At 35.6% G+C, this 18,032-nt stretch overlaps 3 protein-coding genes across 4 annotated transcripts in view; 1 reads left to right on the top strand and 2 right to left on the bottom strand.

Moving 5' to 3' along the window:
• Window positions 1-1,154: 1,154 nt before the first annotated feature.
• Window positions 1,155-5,699, bottom strand: si:dkey-9p24.5. The gene is given in 5 exon segments (NM_001423568.1): window positions 1,155-1,397; window positions 3,835-3,974; window positions 4,052-4,305; window positions 5,257-5,470; window positions 5,566-5,699. Coding segments are annotated over 5 exon segments (882 nt in total). The 5' UTR covers window positions 5,666-5,699; the 3' UTR covers window positions 1,155-1,223.
• Window positions 5,700-6,753: 1,054 nt separating this feature from the next.
• LOC110438336 (acrosin) lies at window positions 6,754-12,462 on the bottom strand. Its single transcript, XM_087307274.1, has 5 exons — window positions 12,295-12,462; window positions 11,871-12,054; window positions 10,173-10,444; window positions 7,162-7,304; window positions 6,754-7,071 (listed from the first exon to the last, which is right to left on the bottom strand). The coding sequence occupies exons 1-5, from the start codon at window positions 12,404-12,406 to the stop codon at window positions 6,820-6,822; spliced, it is 963 nt and encodes a 320-aa protein (XP_087163400.1). The 5' UTR covers window positions 12,407-12,462; the 3' UTR covers window positions 6,754-6,819.
• A 345-nt stretch (window positions 12,463-12,807) lies between these two features.
• The window catches only part of scn8aa (sodium channel, voltage gated, type VIII, alpha subunit a), a 97,375-nt gene continuing 92,150 nt past the window's right edge, over window positions 12,808-18,032 (top strand). Inside the window, 1 exon segment of one of the 2 annotated variants that reach the window (NM_131628.1) lies at window positions 12,808-13,036. The gene's annotated coding sequence lies outside the window, so the exon portion shown is untranslated. 2 annotated transcript variants of the gene reach the window in all.

Below are 18,032 nucleotides of genomic sequence, written 5' to 3'. Positions count from 1 at the left end.
TGCCGCCTGACAACAAGGGACAAAATGCCTTGCAGCAGTTGTTTTCCATCCTATTAGATCGCATTTTTTAAATAATCAGCCCAGGAGGTTACGCTAATCAACAAGTATTAATTTAAAGACGTTTAAAGCAAACTTTCGTTTTAAAGGCCGTCCAAATGTGACTCTGTATATGCATCAGCTGCCGAAGTTCTTAGCATCCTCCTTGTGCATACATGCAAAGCATAATGGGTATTTATGCGTTCTACGAAAAAGGTCTATATCTACAGTAGAAAGAGCTTGATTAGCTGGTTCAGCTGTGTCTAATTGGGGTTGGAACTAAACTCTGCAGGACATCAGCCCTCCAGTACTGAGTTTGGGCACCCCTGATTTATTTGAAGAACTGCAAACTAGTTCCTTTATCTTTAACCATAAAATCATACATCAACCATCTCTTAAGTTATATGTTGTTTATTGTAAATACAGCTGGGAGATGAAATTTCATTGTATACGACATCAAATTTATATTGATAACATTTGAAGGACAGTTTTATTTTATTTTATTGTTAACACAGAAATTAATGTAACAACAATTGTCTAATATAAGTCTTCACTAAATCCCACCAAAATAAAAGTTTAGTTCAACCAAGAAATCACACACAAATTACTCTCATATACTAAAATGTATTTTAAATAGTAGTTATATTAATATGAATAATTATTATTGATAGAAATAGTAGTAATAATGTTATTATTAACATTACGAATGACCATTTAATTGATCAATTTTTGAGCATCTAAACTGACGGAAAATACAATTGTTTTTCATTTGATTTCAATTTTAAGGAATAATTTAATTGTTACAGTTTTATTAATTTATTTAGAAAACATTTTGCCGAATATTTTTGTTAAATCATGAAAACCAGAATCCAGAAAGAAATTAAATGGAGACAACATTTTAAAAGACAAAAGCCATTCCAGCACACCAGGATTCATCATATAAACTCAAACTAAATTCGGCTTTGTCCACCAGAGGTCACAATATCCTGAATTTCATAGATTTCACAAGGCTTTATACACTATATACGTTAGCATTAGCAAAGTTAAGGTACAGTAAGAACATGTATGAATTTCAATAAGATTAACACATTTGTAAGTATACAAGAACTAATAAGTAAGACACTCCAGACAGATTAGATGAACACTAAAGCCGCTTGCTCTGACGGCTGCATGAATTCAGCTTGATTTCAGATTAAGCTGACATTCATTTCTTTCTCAATCCAAAAAAAGTAAGTGTGGACTTTAATATAAATATTTGGTTGGTGGGGTAGTTCACAGGAAGTGGCCTTCACTCGAAATCCAATCAGGAAGTAGGAGTGGAAAATTTTGATGTAGCAGCTCAGCGGTCCACCAAGATTTGTCTGCATGTTATAATATAAACACATGCTTAATATATCATGAATGCCCAGGTAATAAGTAGCTTAAATCAGTCCACATTTAAACTGTGTTGTCTAAATAAATAAATAAATTGAAAAAAATAAATAATATATATATATATATATATATATATATATATATATATATATATATATATATATATATATATATATATATTTATATGCTGTAGGTCAATTTGAATTTAAACATCAAAACAATAATTACAGAATGGAAAATGTTATAGTTAGATTTACTTAGATTTCGCAATATTCACAAACCGATCACTATTAGGTACACCTGTCCAATCGTTCTTTAACGCAAATTTCTGATCACCACATGGCATCAACTCAATGTATTTAGGTATTTAGACATGGTCAAGACGATCTGCTGCAGTTCAAACTAAGCATCAGAATGGGGATGCAAGGTGATTTAAGTGACTTTGAATGTGGCATGGTTGTTGGTGTTAGTCTCAGATGGGCTAATCTGAGTATTTCAGAAACTGCTGATCTACTGGGATTTTAATGCCCAACCATCTCTAGGGTTTACAGAGAACGATTCCAAAAAAATAAATTTCTAGTGAACAGCAGTTCTGTTGGCGCAAATCCCTTGTTGATGCCAGTGGTCAGAGGTGAATGGATAGACTGGTTCCAGCTGATAGAAAAGCAACAGTAACTCAAATAACCACTCGTTCAAACTGAGGTATGCAGAAGAGCATTCTGAATGCACAACACATCCAACCTGTAGCGGATGGGCTACAGCAGCAGAAGACCACATCGGGTGCTACTTCTGTCAGCAAAGAACAGGAAACTTGAGACTAGATTTTGCACAGGGCCACCAAAATTGAACAATAGAATATTGTGATGACAGGGTCAGAATTTGGCATCAACAACATGAAAGCATGGTTTCATCCTGCCTTGTATCAATGGTTCAGGCTGGTGGTGGTGTAATGGTGTGGGGGAACTTTTCTTGGCACACTTTGAACCCATTAATACCAATTGAGCATCGTGTCGACGCCACAGCCTACCTGAGTATTGTAGCTGACCATGTCCATCCCTTTATGACCACAGTGTATCCATCTTCTGATGGCTACTTCCAGCAGGATAACGCTTCATGTCATAAAGTGCGAATCATCTCAGACTGGTTTCTTCAACATGACAATGAGTTCACTGTACTCAAATGGCCTCCACAGACACTAGAACTCAATCTAATAGAACACCTTTGGGATGTGGTGGAATGGGAGATTCACATCATGGATGTGCAGCCGACAAATCTGCAGAAACTGTGTGATGCTATCATGTCAATATGGACCAAAATCTCTGAATCTATGCTATGAAGAATTAAGGCAGTTCTGAGGGCAAAAAGGGGGCCAACCCAGTACTAGAGAGGTGTACCTAATAAAGTGGCCGGTGAGTGTATATTAAAGTAATAAAACCAACATTGGTCACTGTAAATCACTTCAGTGCTGATAAAGTCAAAGGTAGTACAGTCAACCATTTAAACGTTTGTGGTCAGACCAAACTTTTGAAGTGTAGGTCAAATATAAAAATTAAAACCATGAGAGATTTGAATAATTAAAGCCCTTATGAATAATTTTTTTTGTTTATAATTATTTTTAAGGGTTTTTTCATCTTTATTATGACAGGACAGTAGAGATTTCAGACAGGAAAGTATTAGGAGCAGACAGAAGGAAAGGACCTCGAGCCGGGAATCGAACTCAGGTCACCGCGAGCAAATCGGTGCTATATGTCGGCACCCAATACCACTAGGCTATAGGCACTTACTTTTGAATAATTTTTAACAATGGAGTGAGCAGAAATAAAATGAACTAGTTAACTACATATTATATTTATTTATACAAGTTCTTTTTCAAATATTCAACACATGTAAACAGTTTTAATAACTAATATGTACTTATTTGTGTTTACCATGATGGCAGTACATATTTAACTATTTATTTTGCAGGATACTAATATTCAATTTAAAAGCTAGGTTAATTTTGTTAACTAGGCAAGTTAGGTTAATTAGGCAAGTCACTGGACAACTATGTTAAAAAAATATATTAAAAAAAAAAAAAAAAAAATATATATATATATATATATATATATATATATATATATATATATATTTTTTTTTTTAGGAGAGCCCATAATATTGACCTTAGCTATTTTTTATGATTAATGTTTAATAATATATTAATTTATAATATTACAATTAATGTTTTATTCTAGCAAAAAAAAAATACAATATGAAATACTCTGAAAAAATGTCCTTGCTCTGTCAAACATTATTTTGAAAATAATGACAATTTCAGAGGAGGACTAATAATTTTGCCTTTAAATGTACTAGACAACATTATTTTTCTCCTTAAATTAAACGCTTCTCTTTCACACAATTAAAGAACTACAAACAGGTAAAACATACCTCACATCCATTGATACCTCCATCGAATTCACCAGCACAAATAAAGTCCGGTGACACAGTATAGTTCCAAAACAATGGCTTATTGCACAGTGACCGTGTTATTAACCACACTTTAGCTTCTTGAAGCATTCCAACATCATCTGAAAAATGTCAAATGAAATAATCAAAAAGGAGAAGGATAGCATTTCCAGTAAACAATCCAAAGTAAGAAACTCACCACCAGGTTGAGCGTTGTATCCTGTGATGTAACAGGACTCAAAGTTATACTGAGCTATATTTTCATTAGGCACGCAGATGGGTAAGACATAACTGTCAAACACAAAAGGGGTCTTCATTTCTAAAAGGGCAATATTGTAGCGCATGCTGTAAGGACCGAATTTCTTATGTACAACACTTCTAGAGACTTCAGAGATCTGTGTGGACACATCATCAACATCCAGGCTGTTGCTGCCAGCTCGGACCAAAAGCTTCCTGTTGGAGAAAGTTCAACAATTTCAGGTTGTAATGTTGAAAATAGAGATAGTACCTAGTTATTACAGAGCTTTGTTGTACAATATTTAATATATGTAATATTTTTGCATTGATGTGCGATATTAGTCTCACATTTCTGAAGCATTTAACAAATTATTTTTATATGGTACATTACATTACTGTTATATTCTTGTGGTAATGAGTGGCATTACTTACACATGTATTTTTATAGTGTTTACCACATTTTTTGATGTACAGTACATACTATTCCTCTAATATTCTTACATTAATGTGCAGTATTGCTCTCATATTTTTGTACGAGATGTGTTTTTCCTGTAATATTCTTGTGGTAATCATTGATATTACTCATTTGTTTTTATAGTATTTACCACATTTTCTGTTGTACAGTACATACTATTCCTCTAATGTTCTTACATTAATGTATGGTATTATTCTCACATTCTTGTAAAGATAACATATTCCTGTAATATTCTTGTGGTAATGAGTGGTATTAATTGAACAATTTTGTTGTACTTTATGTGATACTCCTGTAATATTCTTGTGCTGACGTGTGGTATTACTCTCACATTTCTGTAGTATTTACCACAGAAAGTTTTGTATGTAAAATTCCTGTAATATTCTTGAGCTTGTGAGTGATTTTACTTCTATGTTTTTGCTGAATTTAACTTCATTTTGTTGAGGTTTTCTTGTAATATTCCTGTGGAAATATGTGTTAATACACACACACACACACACACACACACAACATACAAAACACGGCATGAATGGTAAATTATTGTGCTAACGTTACTGTACAATAGAAAGTGCCGTCGTACAAAATCCTGTCATATTGTCATTCCTGTCAAAACCCTTATTTGACGTGTGTTAAATGTATGGAAAGGATTAACGTAACGTAAGGGTCCATGATTATTATTTGAGACATAATATTACCCTTTATCTTCTAATGCACATGCGGCAGCTGTCATAACCCATTTTTCATGAACAATAGCTCCACCACAAATCTGACGAAGCGGGGCAGATGAATTGGGCTGGTACAGGATGGACACCTGCCATGGCCAAACATCCACGCCGACGTTCACACCGCCGACCATCCGGGTACTTCGATGTCGGACCGGCCTCAAAGGCCTGTCGCCGCAAATCCTGTCTAGGAGATCGACAAAAACACACAGGTAACGTATAGCATATTGCCTTAAGTTACTAAGCTGATTTTTTACGAATGTAACGATAAACTTAACTTACATTTTTCATGAGGGGTAGGGTAATTTTTTGCAGCCAAAATAATTAACATCAAGCCGACCACAACAACATGTATTAAGATAATTTTAAGTCTACGGTGCATCTTGGAAATGTCGCTTTGCTGCAGTCTGACGTTACTTCATGACAGATTTTTTTGTCGGTTGGATAACGGTCAAATATATTTGAATTCTATTGTGTAAGTCATTGGCTTGTTGAAAAAGGTATGGGTTGTTGCTATCAGAGATTTGTTGCCGGAAGTTAACGAGAATGATTTATATTACTTATTGAATTTCACATTAATTGTATTTGATTAACGTCTACCTCCTACTTACCTAACGTGCCTAGCCCAACCATAAACCTAACTGTCACAGTAATGTAAAAACGGTAGTTGTACTGAGTATTATTTATGTTATTTATTAAATTACCCCAAAAATTTAATTTTTAATGTCTACCCCAACCCTAAACCCAACAGTCATAGTAATGTAAAAACAGTAGTTCCGTATTATTCATGTTATTTATTAAATCACCCAATGTAACTTTTTAACGTCAACCCTAACCCTAAAACCAAAAGTCACAGTATCGTTAGTTGTACTGAGTACTTATTATATTAAATTACCCAATACGTTTTATTTTTAACATCTACCCAACCATTACAGCAATGTATAACAGTAGTTGTACCAAGAATTTTGTTATTTATTTTTCCAACAAATTACATTTTTTTAACATCTACCCCTACCCTAAACCCAACTGTCACAGTAATGTAAAAACTGTAGTTGTACCGAATATTATTTATATTTATTAAATTACCCAATAAATTAGAATCTCACTGGAAGTAGTAGGTCATCTGAATACTTCTCACATACTTTTTTTTTGAATTCTTTAAATTCTCAGCTCACATACTGTTTTTAGCGTACTATATAGTAAAGCAGTATGCGATTTCGGATGCAGCCTATGTAACCTAGGCTAGTCATAGCATTTATATACTGCTACTCTCTGTTGATTTGAAGTGCTTCTTGTATCCTCACTGTAACTCGCATTGGATAAAAGCATCTGCTAAATTAATAAATGTAAATGTCATTATAAAATTAATTGCAATTATAATTTGGCAAAAGGCAATAAAATGCAATATTCACGTCACATTGCCAGACATTTCAGATATTACTAATTAAACAATTAAATAAAGGCAAGCCATCATTTAAGAGATGCTTTATTGAAAGGACTGAAAAGCAGCACATAGAGATCTTCTGATGGCACATCTCACATTGACAGCCCCATCCATGCAGAGAAAAACAGGGCTGAGATTAAAATAAAAACTGGCAGATCTGTGACTGGAGCAGCAGATATAGATATTGCTTGAGCTTTTCTCAGCCAGTCTGTGTAACGACTTGCACGAGCATATATGCCAGGTTTCTTTGGCAAAGCACAACCATCTCCATGACTTGTCACACCAAAAAGGTAAAATCTCTCCTTGTCTTGGCTGTAACACTGCAGAGGGCCTCCGCTGTCACCCTGGATTGAAGAATATTTCAAGAGATGTTGTTAATCGCTGTCTATCACTAAGCAGTTACTCTGCGATGTGATATAATGAGACAACATTACCTGACAGGTGTCGACTCCCCCTGTTTCAAATCCTGCACAGATCATGTTGTCATTAACATGGCCATTATGCCACCATCTCTGGTTGCAGATTTGAGTGTCAATGAGCTCAACTTCAGCTTCCTGGAGAGTGTTGTATAACTTTCCTAAAAAACAAACAATAGCAATCTGAATCAATCTTTCTTATCAAGAATAATAAAACAATGTTAATGTTATATTTTAATGTAATATTCAAATATTTCCCAAGTGATGAACAGTGCATGCGGAAAGTGTTGATAGCGCTTTACTTTTTCCACATTTTTTAATGCTACGGCCTCATTTCAAAATGGAATAAATTCATTTATTTCCTCAACATTCTACACACAATACCCCATAGTGTGTAAAGATTTTTTGAAATTGTTGCAAATTTATTAAAAGTAAAAAACCTAAAAAATCACATGTACATACTCATTTTTAACCATAATAGTTTTAATAAATAATTTCTAATAGCTCATTTATTTTGTTGTTATCAAGATGACAGTACATAATATTTTACTAGTTATTTTGCGACATCATAGTATTTAACTGTAAGTGCATCTAGGCAAATTAAGTTCATTAGTTCATTGGACAGACTACTGATAATATTGGCCTTAAAATGTTTTTTTTTGTTTTTATTAAAAACGGATGGGGGTCACAGTGGCGCAGTGGGTAGCATGATCACCTCACAACAAGAAGATTGTTATCATTATCTCACATTATCATTATCTGTCAGACCAAAGGTGGTTCCTTTTGAGTAATTTTTTGGGCTCGTCATTAATGACTAGCCTGCCTTTAGGTTATGTAAAGTTAAAAAAAAATACATACACAGAGGCCAGTGGGCAAATTTGGCCAGGATTAAACCCCTACTCTTTTTGAAGGACATACTGGGATTTTTAACGACCACAGAGAGTTGGGACCTCGGATTGTCTCATCCCGAATAATAACACTCAATGAGCAGTATAGACCAATTACCAACCTACATCACACATGATGTCACACAGGTCCCCGGTTGCAAAAAAAGGACAGGCTGCTATGGGAAAAATGTTGTTTTGTGTGGTAGGATGCCGAATTCGAGTCCAAAAATAGAAAACTTAACTTTTACTATACACCACACACTGCTTTAAAACCGACTGCAGATGTCTTTGGCTATGCTGAATCATACACATCACTCGTTTATGATTGCAGATATGATTTCAGCAAAAACAGTTACATATGGTGAATTAAACTGCGGACACTGAATGCTAAGAATGAAACGTGAAAGTTACGTTTATTAAGGTAAAGTTGGTTTTATATTCACATATTCATTCAGTGACAACTTGTGACAAACTCCCTACATTGTTTACCACGGCACTTTGAATATTCGGTCTGAAATAACCTGCAAGTGTGACTTGAAAACAACATTAACAGTTTATTTGACTGTGAACATGTTGTACTTTGATAGTCATTGGCTGCTAATAAGATTTCGCTATTTAGAGTTTGCAAATAATACTTTAATGAAATTATATTGTTAAGGAGAAAGTCAGAATGTGCGAATATAAAACCGACTTTACCTCGTTCACATATCCTGCTGTACTGGTGCAGTTCGCTGTCAGAATGCAGTCGTTTTGCGTGTTGGTGATTAATTACCCAGGCCTTGTATAACATTAACTCCGTCTTCTTTCCTTTTCTTTGGCTAAGCAGAATCTCAGTTGTTAGCTCTACATAGTGTTGAATCTGGTCATCATGGAGCATTATTTCTTGCACATGACCACACAGAACATCGTTGTTGGCATTCAAAGACTTGTAGCATTTAACTTCTCTCTTGTAAAATCACTTGGAGCTTCATTGAGATTGTATATTTGAGGCTGGATGCTTGGTCATTTCGTCTTATCCAATATCCATTGGGTGGGTGCTATCGCAAATGGACCTGTCAGATGAACGCCGCTCACTTTAACGTTAATTTTGCCGAATCACTGTGCTTATCACTGGGCGACGAGCTGTTATAATATGCTGAAAGCATTATGTAAATAATATATATAATGTGTAATCAATATATCTTATTTCTAAGACAACAACAAACTGCACCGCATCTGATGTCATTCCCTAAATGCTGGCGCTCCCGGTTTTTCTGCCACCTCCATGTGCGCGCATCCTGAATGTTTACAAACATGGTAATTGGTCTATAGAGTCCCCATCAAAATACTTTGCGTTAGGACCCACACAGACCGCAGGTTGAGCGACCCCTGCTGGCCTCACTAACACTACTTCCAACAGCAAACAAATTTTCCCATGTGGTCTCTCATGTAGGTACTGACTGGGCGCATCCCTACTTAGCTTTAGTGGGCGACCATGTGAGAGTTGCAGAGAGCTAGCTGCCAGCAGCTCTCTGAAAAAAGGCTCTGCTCTCTTTTTAAGAGAAAAATACACCATGCTAGCTTACAAGTGACTTGTCCAATGATCTCGAACCGGGTCCTTTATTTAATTACATTTTTTGTGTAATGGCCTATTTAAAATGAGCATATCAGGGTTCAACGCTAAGGATTTTTTTTTTTACTGGTATGAAATTCAAAGGTTTACATTCTTAATCACCTGTTTCTAAATGTCTCTAAAAGTGAAGGGGACTTATCCCCCCTGTCCCCCCCCCCCCTCCCCAGTTAATACGCCCCTGCCTATATTGACTGACTGTGTGAACTTATGAACTATACACTATATCGTCAAATTTAAACTTATTAAGTTTTAATATGCAATTGTGAATAACAAGCTAATCAAATGTGGTATGATTGTTTTTTTTTTAATATAATACATGAATAATTGCATGATTATAACTGGTTACAAAACCAGAAATAATTACAGCTAAAAATCATCTTTAGTGTTCTGACTCGAAGCATAAAAGCCATCTGCATCCCGGAGCGAGTAAATTCTTAAGTTCTTAGAAGAAGTTCTTAGAGAAGTTCTTAATTTTGGGTGAATTGTACCTTTAATACAGAGATTTGGACTTTATTTATTTAAACACTAACCTTCTAACACTGAACTGCCCCATCCAGTGATGTAACATAACCCAAAGTTGAGTTGTTTCTCATGCATTTGATTTTCCAGTATGCACACCGGCTGCACGTAATTTGTGAAATAGAAAGGGTGGTGCAGATACAACAGTGCCACATCGTTGTCATATTCGGATTGGTTGTACTTCTCATGCAGGATGACTTTCTGGACAGTGCGATACTGCACTTCTTTTCCTGGCTTGAATCGTGAATTCACTCCAGCCACTACTAGAAGTTTATTGTTGTTTCTATTAAAAATGAAAAATAATCAAAATGAAACATTAAAATACACCAGTAATTAAATATTATTTTGACGAGCACAGAGTTGCTATTATTGTTTGGCCATTATGTTCCTACAGATATTTATGTAGTAAGCATCCAATGCTATTGAACTAACTGAACCTCTACTGCAATTACATTAGTTTAGTTTATATTTATATATTAGTTTATTAGGTTTTTTTTAGGTTATATATTAGTTTATTAGGTCTATACCGGCCACTTTATCAGGGACACCTTACTAGTACCAGGTTGGACCCCCTTTTGCCTTCAGAACTGCCTTAATACTTTGTGGCATATATTAAACAACAAGGCACTGGAAATATTCCTTAGAGATTTTGGTCCTTATTGACATGATAGCATCACGCAGTTGCTGCAGATTTGGCGGGTGCACATTCATGATGCGAATCTCCCATTTCACCACATCCAAAAGGTGCTCTATTAGATTGAAATCTGGTGACTGTGTCCATTTGAGTACAGTGAATTCATTGTCATGTTGAAAAAACCAGTCTGAGAGGATTCACGCTATATGACATGGCGCATTATCCTGCTGGAAGTACTGTGTACTAAGTAACTGTGGTCATAAAAGGATAGACATGATCAGCAACAATACTCAGGTAGGCTGTGACATTGACACGATGCTCAATTGGTACTAATGGGCCCAAAGTGTGCCAAGAACTTATACCCCACACCATCACACCACCACCACCAGCCTGAACTATTAATACAAGGCAGGATGTTGCTGCAGAAACTGAGACTCATCAGACCAGACAACTTTTTTTCTGTCTTCAATTGTCCAATTTTGGTGAGCCTGTGCCAATTGTAGCCTCAGTTGTCTGTTCTTAGTTGACAGGAGTAGCACCCGGTTTGGTCTTCTGCTATTCAGAGATGCTCTTCTGCATACCTTTATTGTAACGAGTGGTTATTTGAGTTACTATTGCCGTTATATCAGCTTGAAACAGTCTGGCCATTCTCCTCCGACCTCAGACATCAACAAGGCATTTACGCCCATAGAACTGCCGCTCACTGGATATTTACTTTTTCTCAGACCATTCTCTGTAAACCCTAAATATGGTTGTGCGTGAAAATCCCAGTAGACCAGCAGTTTCTGAAATACTCAGACCAGTCCGTCTGGCATTAACCACCAATGTTATGTTCAAAGTCACTTAAAACAATTTTCTTCTGCAGCAGGTCGTTTTGACAATGTCTACATGCCTAAATGCATTTTGCTGCCGTGTGATTGGCTGATTAGAAATGTGCAGTAAAGAGCAGTTGGACAGGTGTACCTAATAAAGTGGCCGGTGAGCCTAAGTTTAGCAGCTAAAATAGCCAGATGTGATAGCTGCTTACATACTGTATGCTCCATGTTATAAAGGAAGAGAAACACAAAGTTCTCACCTTTTTTTCTTGAAGCAGTGAGATGCGGTGATTACCCATCGGTGGCTGATGATGGACCCACCACAAATATGCCAGAACATCTGCTGAATGCTCACCTGCCAAGGCCAAGCACCCTCTAATGCAGAGTGGCCCCCTGAAATTCGGGACTGTTTTGGCGGGCTCACCAAAGTTCGCTGTCCACAACCTTAACAAACAAGAACATGAATCAATTGCTTTATAATATTTTTGTTACATAGCCATTAATAATAGTTATCTGTAAATAATATCAAGCCATTAATGCAGCAGTAATATGTTGTTGGAAAATGTTTGGCTCTAAGTTTCTCAGATAAAAAACAAAACAAAATGGAGTTCGTTTAACAATTGGACCCTCTGTGAATAAAATCCATGCTCCCAGGTGGGGAAATTCTTGATAATTTTAAAATACCTGCAATCCCAAAGGGTAACAGACAAATTTTAATTAAGACGAATGTTAGGCTCATTTTAAACGAGAAAGCAACAAAAAAACAGGGAGATAGAAGCAGGCAGAAACGAATCATTTGATTCAACGGACATTTATTAGCTATTCAAGTGACGTAACAGTTCAAACTGTAATGCTTCGAAATAACCGGACAACAGAGAACATGCAAATCAACACAGTTTAGGTAGGGCAAATTACACAATGCTTTTTTAAAATGTACGTAATGAACTTTTAGGCTAATGTAAACGACATTAATAATAATAATAATAATAGTAAAAATAAAAACAAACAATTATTACATTTATTATTTTTATCCACAGAGGTGTTTATCACACATTTATTAAATCAGGTTATAAATATAACGTTTATTTATATATTTAATCATGGTCTGTGTTTTTGCCCCTTTAGACAGGATTTGCATATGATCAAATCCGTCATTCCTCAGTTTCCCAACACCTCATTCTCGCACAGCGATCTAACCGTGATCCCAACACGACAACTAAAATTAACGCCTTTTATTGTGGAACCGGTGCTACCTATTGGCCGACACTCCCTTACATTTTGCTGGGAGTCATCAATTATGCAGGGTAACGGTGCACACTGAAGGAAGGTAGCAGCAACAATATGGCGACATCCGCAATTTCTTCCGAATTTATTCGACATCTGCAGTCCAGCGAGGATTTTTTGGATACCCGCTAACGCAATCATAGTAAGTATTATGTTTAAATAACGCACTGGCGATGCGTTTAGAGGTGCGATTGAAGTCATTGCACTGTCAATGAATGTCGCAGGGATGCTGCACGCTGAGGGGGGTTTACTGCTACACGATCATATCCATATGCACTGTGGTTTTTATCCCATTAAAACTAATGACGCTTTATCAGTGCTCGGTAGTTACTATAAGCCCAATTGTTATTGGGTCTATTTATACCCCCTTTCAAATAACATGTCATGATACGATATAAACATGTTCTTGCAGGGCAATATGTGCTGTTATTTCTATTTTGCATGATATGACGTGATCCGTATAGCCTGTAGCTTTGCACCCTGAATAAAGGTCTTCATGTCATTGTTTATCAAATGTCAAGCCGAGCAAATGAGCAAAAATGCACATGTGCACGGGTTTTAACTGATCCATTGTAATTAAGACGTTCAAATGGCAATACACGCTCGGCTGCTTATTGATTGTAGGGTGGACGCAGGTTGCACGGGTGTGGTGTGCTACATTTTCTTGTTTATGTTCCTCGCGAGCAGAAACCTTGCACAACGTCGTCGAGATATCTAGCTGTTGTCGAAGAGACGATAGACATTTTCTGTCAAATGAGGCTGTGTGACTGGTAAGATGTTCGCGGTGAGTATGTAAAAGGGTAAATACGACGGGAGAGAGCGAAAAAAAGCACTGCAGTATTTTCCGTTTTTCCTCCGTGGCTTCGGCCCGCATCTCCGAAGTCGTCTGGCTGTTTAGAAACGTACGTTTTCAGCCAAATTCGCTTTCTGAACCCGAGGAAAATGTGACAAACGTTTTGGAAAACGCTAATAGCCTATGTTGTTCTGGAAATCGTTGTACTGCTAAGCTATGGATTTCGTGACAGAACATTGATGAAATCAAGGTAGGAGCACTGCGCATTCAGTCACACAAACGATGAAATTTGATGTTCCTGTTACGAGATGTTTGATTGAAGGGATGGATGTTATGCATTGATGTCCAGCTGTACATAATTTATTGACAGGAATTGTGTGTGTCGATTTAATGTAGACGCATTTAAAAGCTTTAAAGACATGAATGAAAACGAACATATAATTGTATTCACAATGCTTTTTGAACAAACCCTTGTCCTGTCTGCTGTTAATGAGCTTTACTATAACCCATCTGACATTTTATACGGCTGTCGTGTGTTTCTGTGCAGCTCAGCTCCATATAGTTTCCCTCAGTTATTTCGAGCTTGATGTTTCGGCCCACCTCATACATTTGATACGGATTCCCTCACACCCTTTTATAACCCCCTCAGATACAACATTAATCCTTACGCTTTTTGCTTATGGAAGATTGCACTGGAATATATATTTATTCACCACATTTATTGCAGTGCATAATGCTTAGATATATGTTAGGTTTCCTATAAAGAGCTGTTTAGTATCATTACGGTTTCAATTTGAATGTAATGTAAAATGTCAAAGATAATACAGGCTTGGTTATGATTAAACATGACCTGGTATGAAACACAAATGTCTTCTATTCAAACAAGGAAGATATGTTTTTATCAAATAACACACTTTTCTGATGATGTTGCACAGCATATTTACATAATATACAAACTAAAATGTTATAGCCGTAATTGAATTTGTTTGTGATGCTATAGATGGTGGCTATAGAACTAGCAAAACATTTGCCAGTTAGCATTGAACGTATGTAAATGTGAGGACAGGCAACTCAAAATTTGCAGTTCAAATGTGCAGAAATGTATATAAAGTAATGTTCAAACATAATCATTCAGGTCATGTCTGTCATTACAAAAGCCACTGTAATGTTCTTTTTGCACTGTGGTGCTGATTGGACAGCTCCTGTTAGTAAAATTAGCCTTTGCTCATGCACCATGAAGACACTGAAAATGACCAATTGGAAAGGTGTTTGATTTTACACTGTAAAAAAAATCCTGGCTGCCTGAAATTTTTAAGCTGAATCAAATTAACCTTATGAGTCCATTGAACTTAAACCATTAAGTTAAACTGACTTAAAACAGCTTGCGTAACTTATAAAATTAAGTTAGAAAATGATTAATTTAGTTTACTAAGTTACTATGAAGTAGTAGTCATAAATTTTTCAGTTTCATTGCTGATAAATGATGGTAATCCAGTCTCAGATGCATTGCCTGTTTGTTTTAAAGACAAAGACTGCTTTAAAGGTTGCTCTCACTACACTTTTATTCCATTGACGTTCGTTTATATGAATGTGAAAGTAGGATATCAGAAATAAATTAAACTCATAAACCTCATCGAAAGTATGAAATAATCTTATGAAAATGTTTCTGCTTGTTTTAAAGTTAAAATGTAGTTAAATGTAGTTCATTCTCAAATTCATATCAAGTGATGGCATGTGACTGAGCGATCAATAGATTATATTACATGCTTGTATACATTTTGAAGGTATTATATGTTGAATTATCTTTCTCAGTGAAATGTCATGTTAAGTCAATTGCAGCATCCATAGATTTTTTTTTTGTGAACCTAAAAGTCTGACGTGTGAAGTCCCAGCCCAGTGCCCAAAACCCTTTTAAAACACACTGACAAACCAGCTTAGGCAGGTTTACGCTTCTTTCATCCAATTGATATCCGTTTCACACCCATGGGACTTCTTCCACTAATGGTTTCTGTTATGGGCCAGTGTTTGTCACATTTCTTGATATTTTGTTCGCACGTTTTCTTTGCTTGAAGGTAAATGTTATATATACTTCAAAGGCAAGCTGAAAATGCAAATACCATTTTGAAAGCAAACTAAAAGTGCATGGAGAGAAAAGCTAAAAGTGAGCTAAGTAGCGCTGTATTATCAGGATATGGCTTGGTTAAGTGTCTGGCCCATAAGTGCACACAAGCTTTTAGACAGTGTGGTTTACCAGGCCTCCCTTCACCCACCCCATTTCCCATTCCACTGCCTTAGGGACATAACGCATGTCCCAAATCAGCATCTCAGTGGAGATTTATTTAGTTTTAGAGGGAAGACAGGTTCAACTAAAATCTGCTTGTGCTATTGTTGGGGTATCTTCTAATCCACAGAATGCAGTCTACATCCTTTCAGCTCGCAGCACCCTTTCATCTAAAATAGAAACATCCATCATAATGACCCAAAAGAAACATAACACAGGAAGTTATGCAAGCACAAATCAGGGGGGAGAAAAAAAATGTCCAATGAATCACTTACCACAAAGTCGATTAATATTATTGCAAATGTAATCCAAAGGCAAACATCACCTTCATCTGCTCATAATGGAGGGTGCATTTCATTTTTTATGAAGTGGATGAGTCATCCAGGATCCACTGCCAGTCCCTCTTTAACATGCTCTCGATTTAGCAACAGATTGTTTTGATGTGTAAGGTAATATTTTTAGATGCAGGTCTTTGCATTTTTACCTTCCTGTACAGAGCTGAACATATCAGTTTGTGTGAGAGGATGATGTAACAAGCTAGTATTGTTCAGTAAGATTTGATCATGACACTAGTTAAATCAAATCTAAATGGAAATGTTGGATTTGTTGGACAAGCTTATGTGGGCACTCATTGCTTTGATTTTAGAGATTGATTACGGTTTAGATAGTAAACTAAGTTACCTTGGTTTAAATATTAAACTTAGTTCTGAATTATGTTTGATGAATGAAAACTGAATGAGTTTTTTTTTTTTTGTAGATTGAAGTATTCAGAACTGAGTCATTTCTAAATGTATAAACATTTTACTATATAGAGTCGTAATAATTTTCAGTGTATGTATAGCTTTGTGATTTTTGTGCCATTGGTATAAAATGTGTGTATAAATATTATTGCTATTATATAAATACATTTTTTTAATCACCAGACAGAAGTCAATTTATTTAATAAATAAAAGATAAAACCAGTAAAAATATACAGTTGAAGTCAGAATTAATAGCCCCCCTTGAATTATTAGACCCACTGTTTTATTTTTTTCCTAATTTTTGTTTAACGGAGAGATTTTTTTAAATACATTTCTAAACATAGTTTTAATAACTCATTTCTAATAACCGATTTATTTTATCTTTGCCATGATGACAGTAAATAAATAATATTTGACTAGATATTTTTCAAGACACTTCTATACAGTTTAAAGTGACATTTAAAGGCTTGACCAGGTTATTTAGGTTAACTAGGCAGGCTAGGTTAGTTTGGCAATTTATTGTATAACGATGGTTTGTTCTGTAGACTGTCGAAAAAAATAGAGCTTAAAAGGGCTAATAGTTTTTACCTTAAAATGGTTCTTAAAAATTTAAATCTGCTTTTATTCTAGCCAAAATAAAAAAAATAAGAATTTCCACAAAAGAAATAAAAATTATCAGACATACTGTGAAAATTTCCTTTCTCTGTTAAACATCATTTAAGAAATATTTAAAAAAGAAAAGAAAATCAAAATTGGAGCTAATAATTCTGACTTTAACTGTATACTTGGTGTTATGTTACAAAAAAGAAAAATCTTAACCAAAATGTCAGTTGGCCAGACAGTGATTAATCTTTTATGAATCATTCAAATATTGGTGTCTGGGACACTGTGATCTCTGAGACTGTGAGTTTTTAAAAGCATAGCTTAAAGGTGTGAAATAAATGAATAATGCTTATTAACAGCTGGTGAGATATAATCATTTAAAACTGAGGAGAGGCTTGGACCCTAACAGTATTTATTACATCTTGACTTAAAGGTATAGTTTACCCAAAATGTGAATTGTCATCATGTACCCATGTTATTCCGAATCCATATATTCGAAACACAACATTTTTATGGAACCTGAGAGGTTCCCATACTTTATTCACAAAGGTCATAAGGTTTATTTAAAAAGGTCATAAAGTCAGTGGTTTAACCTAAGAAGAATACACTATACATGACAAAAGTCTTGTCATCGATCCCAGTTTTGAGAGCAACAAATAATAACAAATAACAACAAATAACTTGACTTCTAGATTTTTCCAGTGAATCATCTGTTGAACTG

Source organism: Danio rerio, chromosome 23, assembly GCF_052040795.2.
Source record: "Danio rerio strain M-AB ecotype USA chromosome 23, GRCz13ab, whole genome shotgun sequence".
NCBI lineage: Eukaryota > Metazoa > Chordata > Actinopteri > Cypriniformes > Danionidae > Danio > Danio rerio.
Note: the sequence above shows the minus strand (reverse complement) of the source record. Positions and strands in the feature narration are given on the sequence as shown.

Bases quoted from the DNA above. Each gene is read 5' to 3' on its own strand.
- LOC110438336 (XM_087307274.1), bottom strand. From the start codon at position 12,406: ATGATTCGTTTCTGCCTGCTTCTATCTCCCTGTTTTTTTGTTGCTTTC. The intron at 12,055-12,294 runs GTATTTTAAAAT...TTGTTTGTTAAG, and splicing joins GTTACCCTTTGGGATTGCAG to GTTGTGGACAGCGAACTTTG. The intron at 7,305-10,172 runs GTTAGTGTTTAA...TTTGTTTTTTAG, and splicing joins GGGCAGTTCAGTGTTAGAAG to GAAAGTTATACAACACTCTC.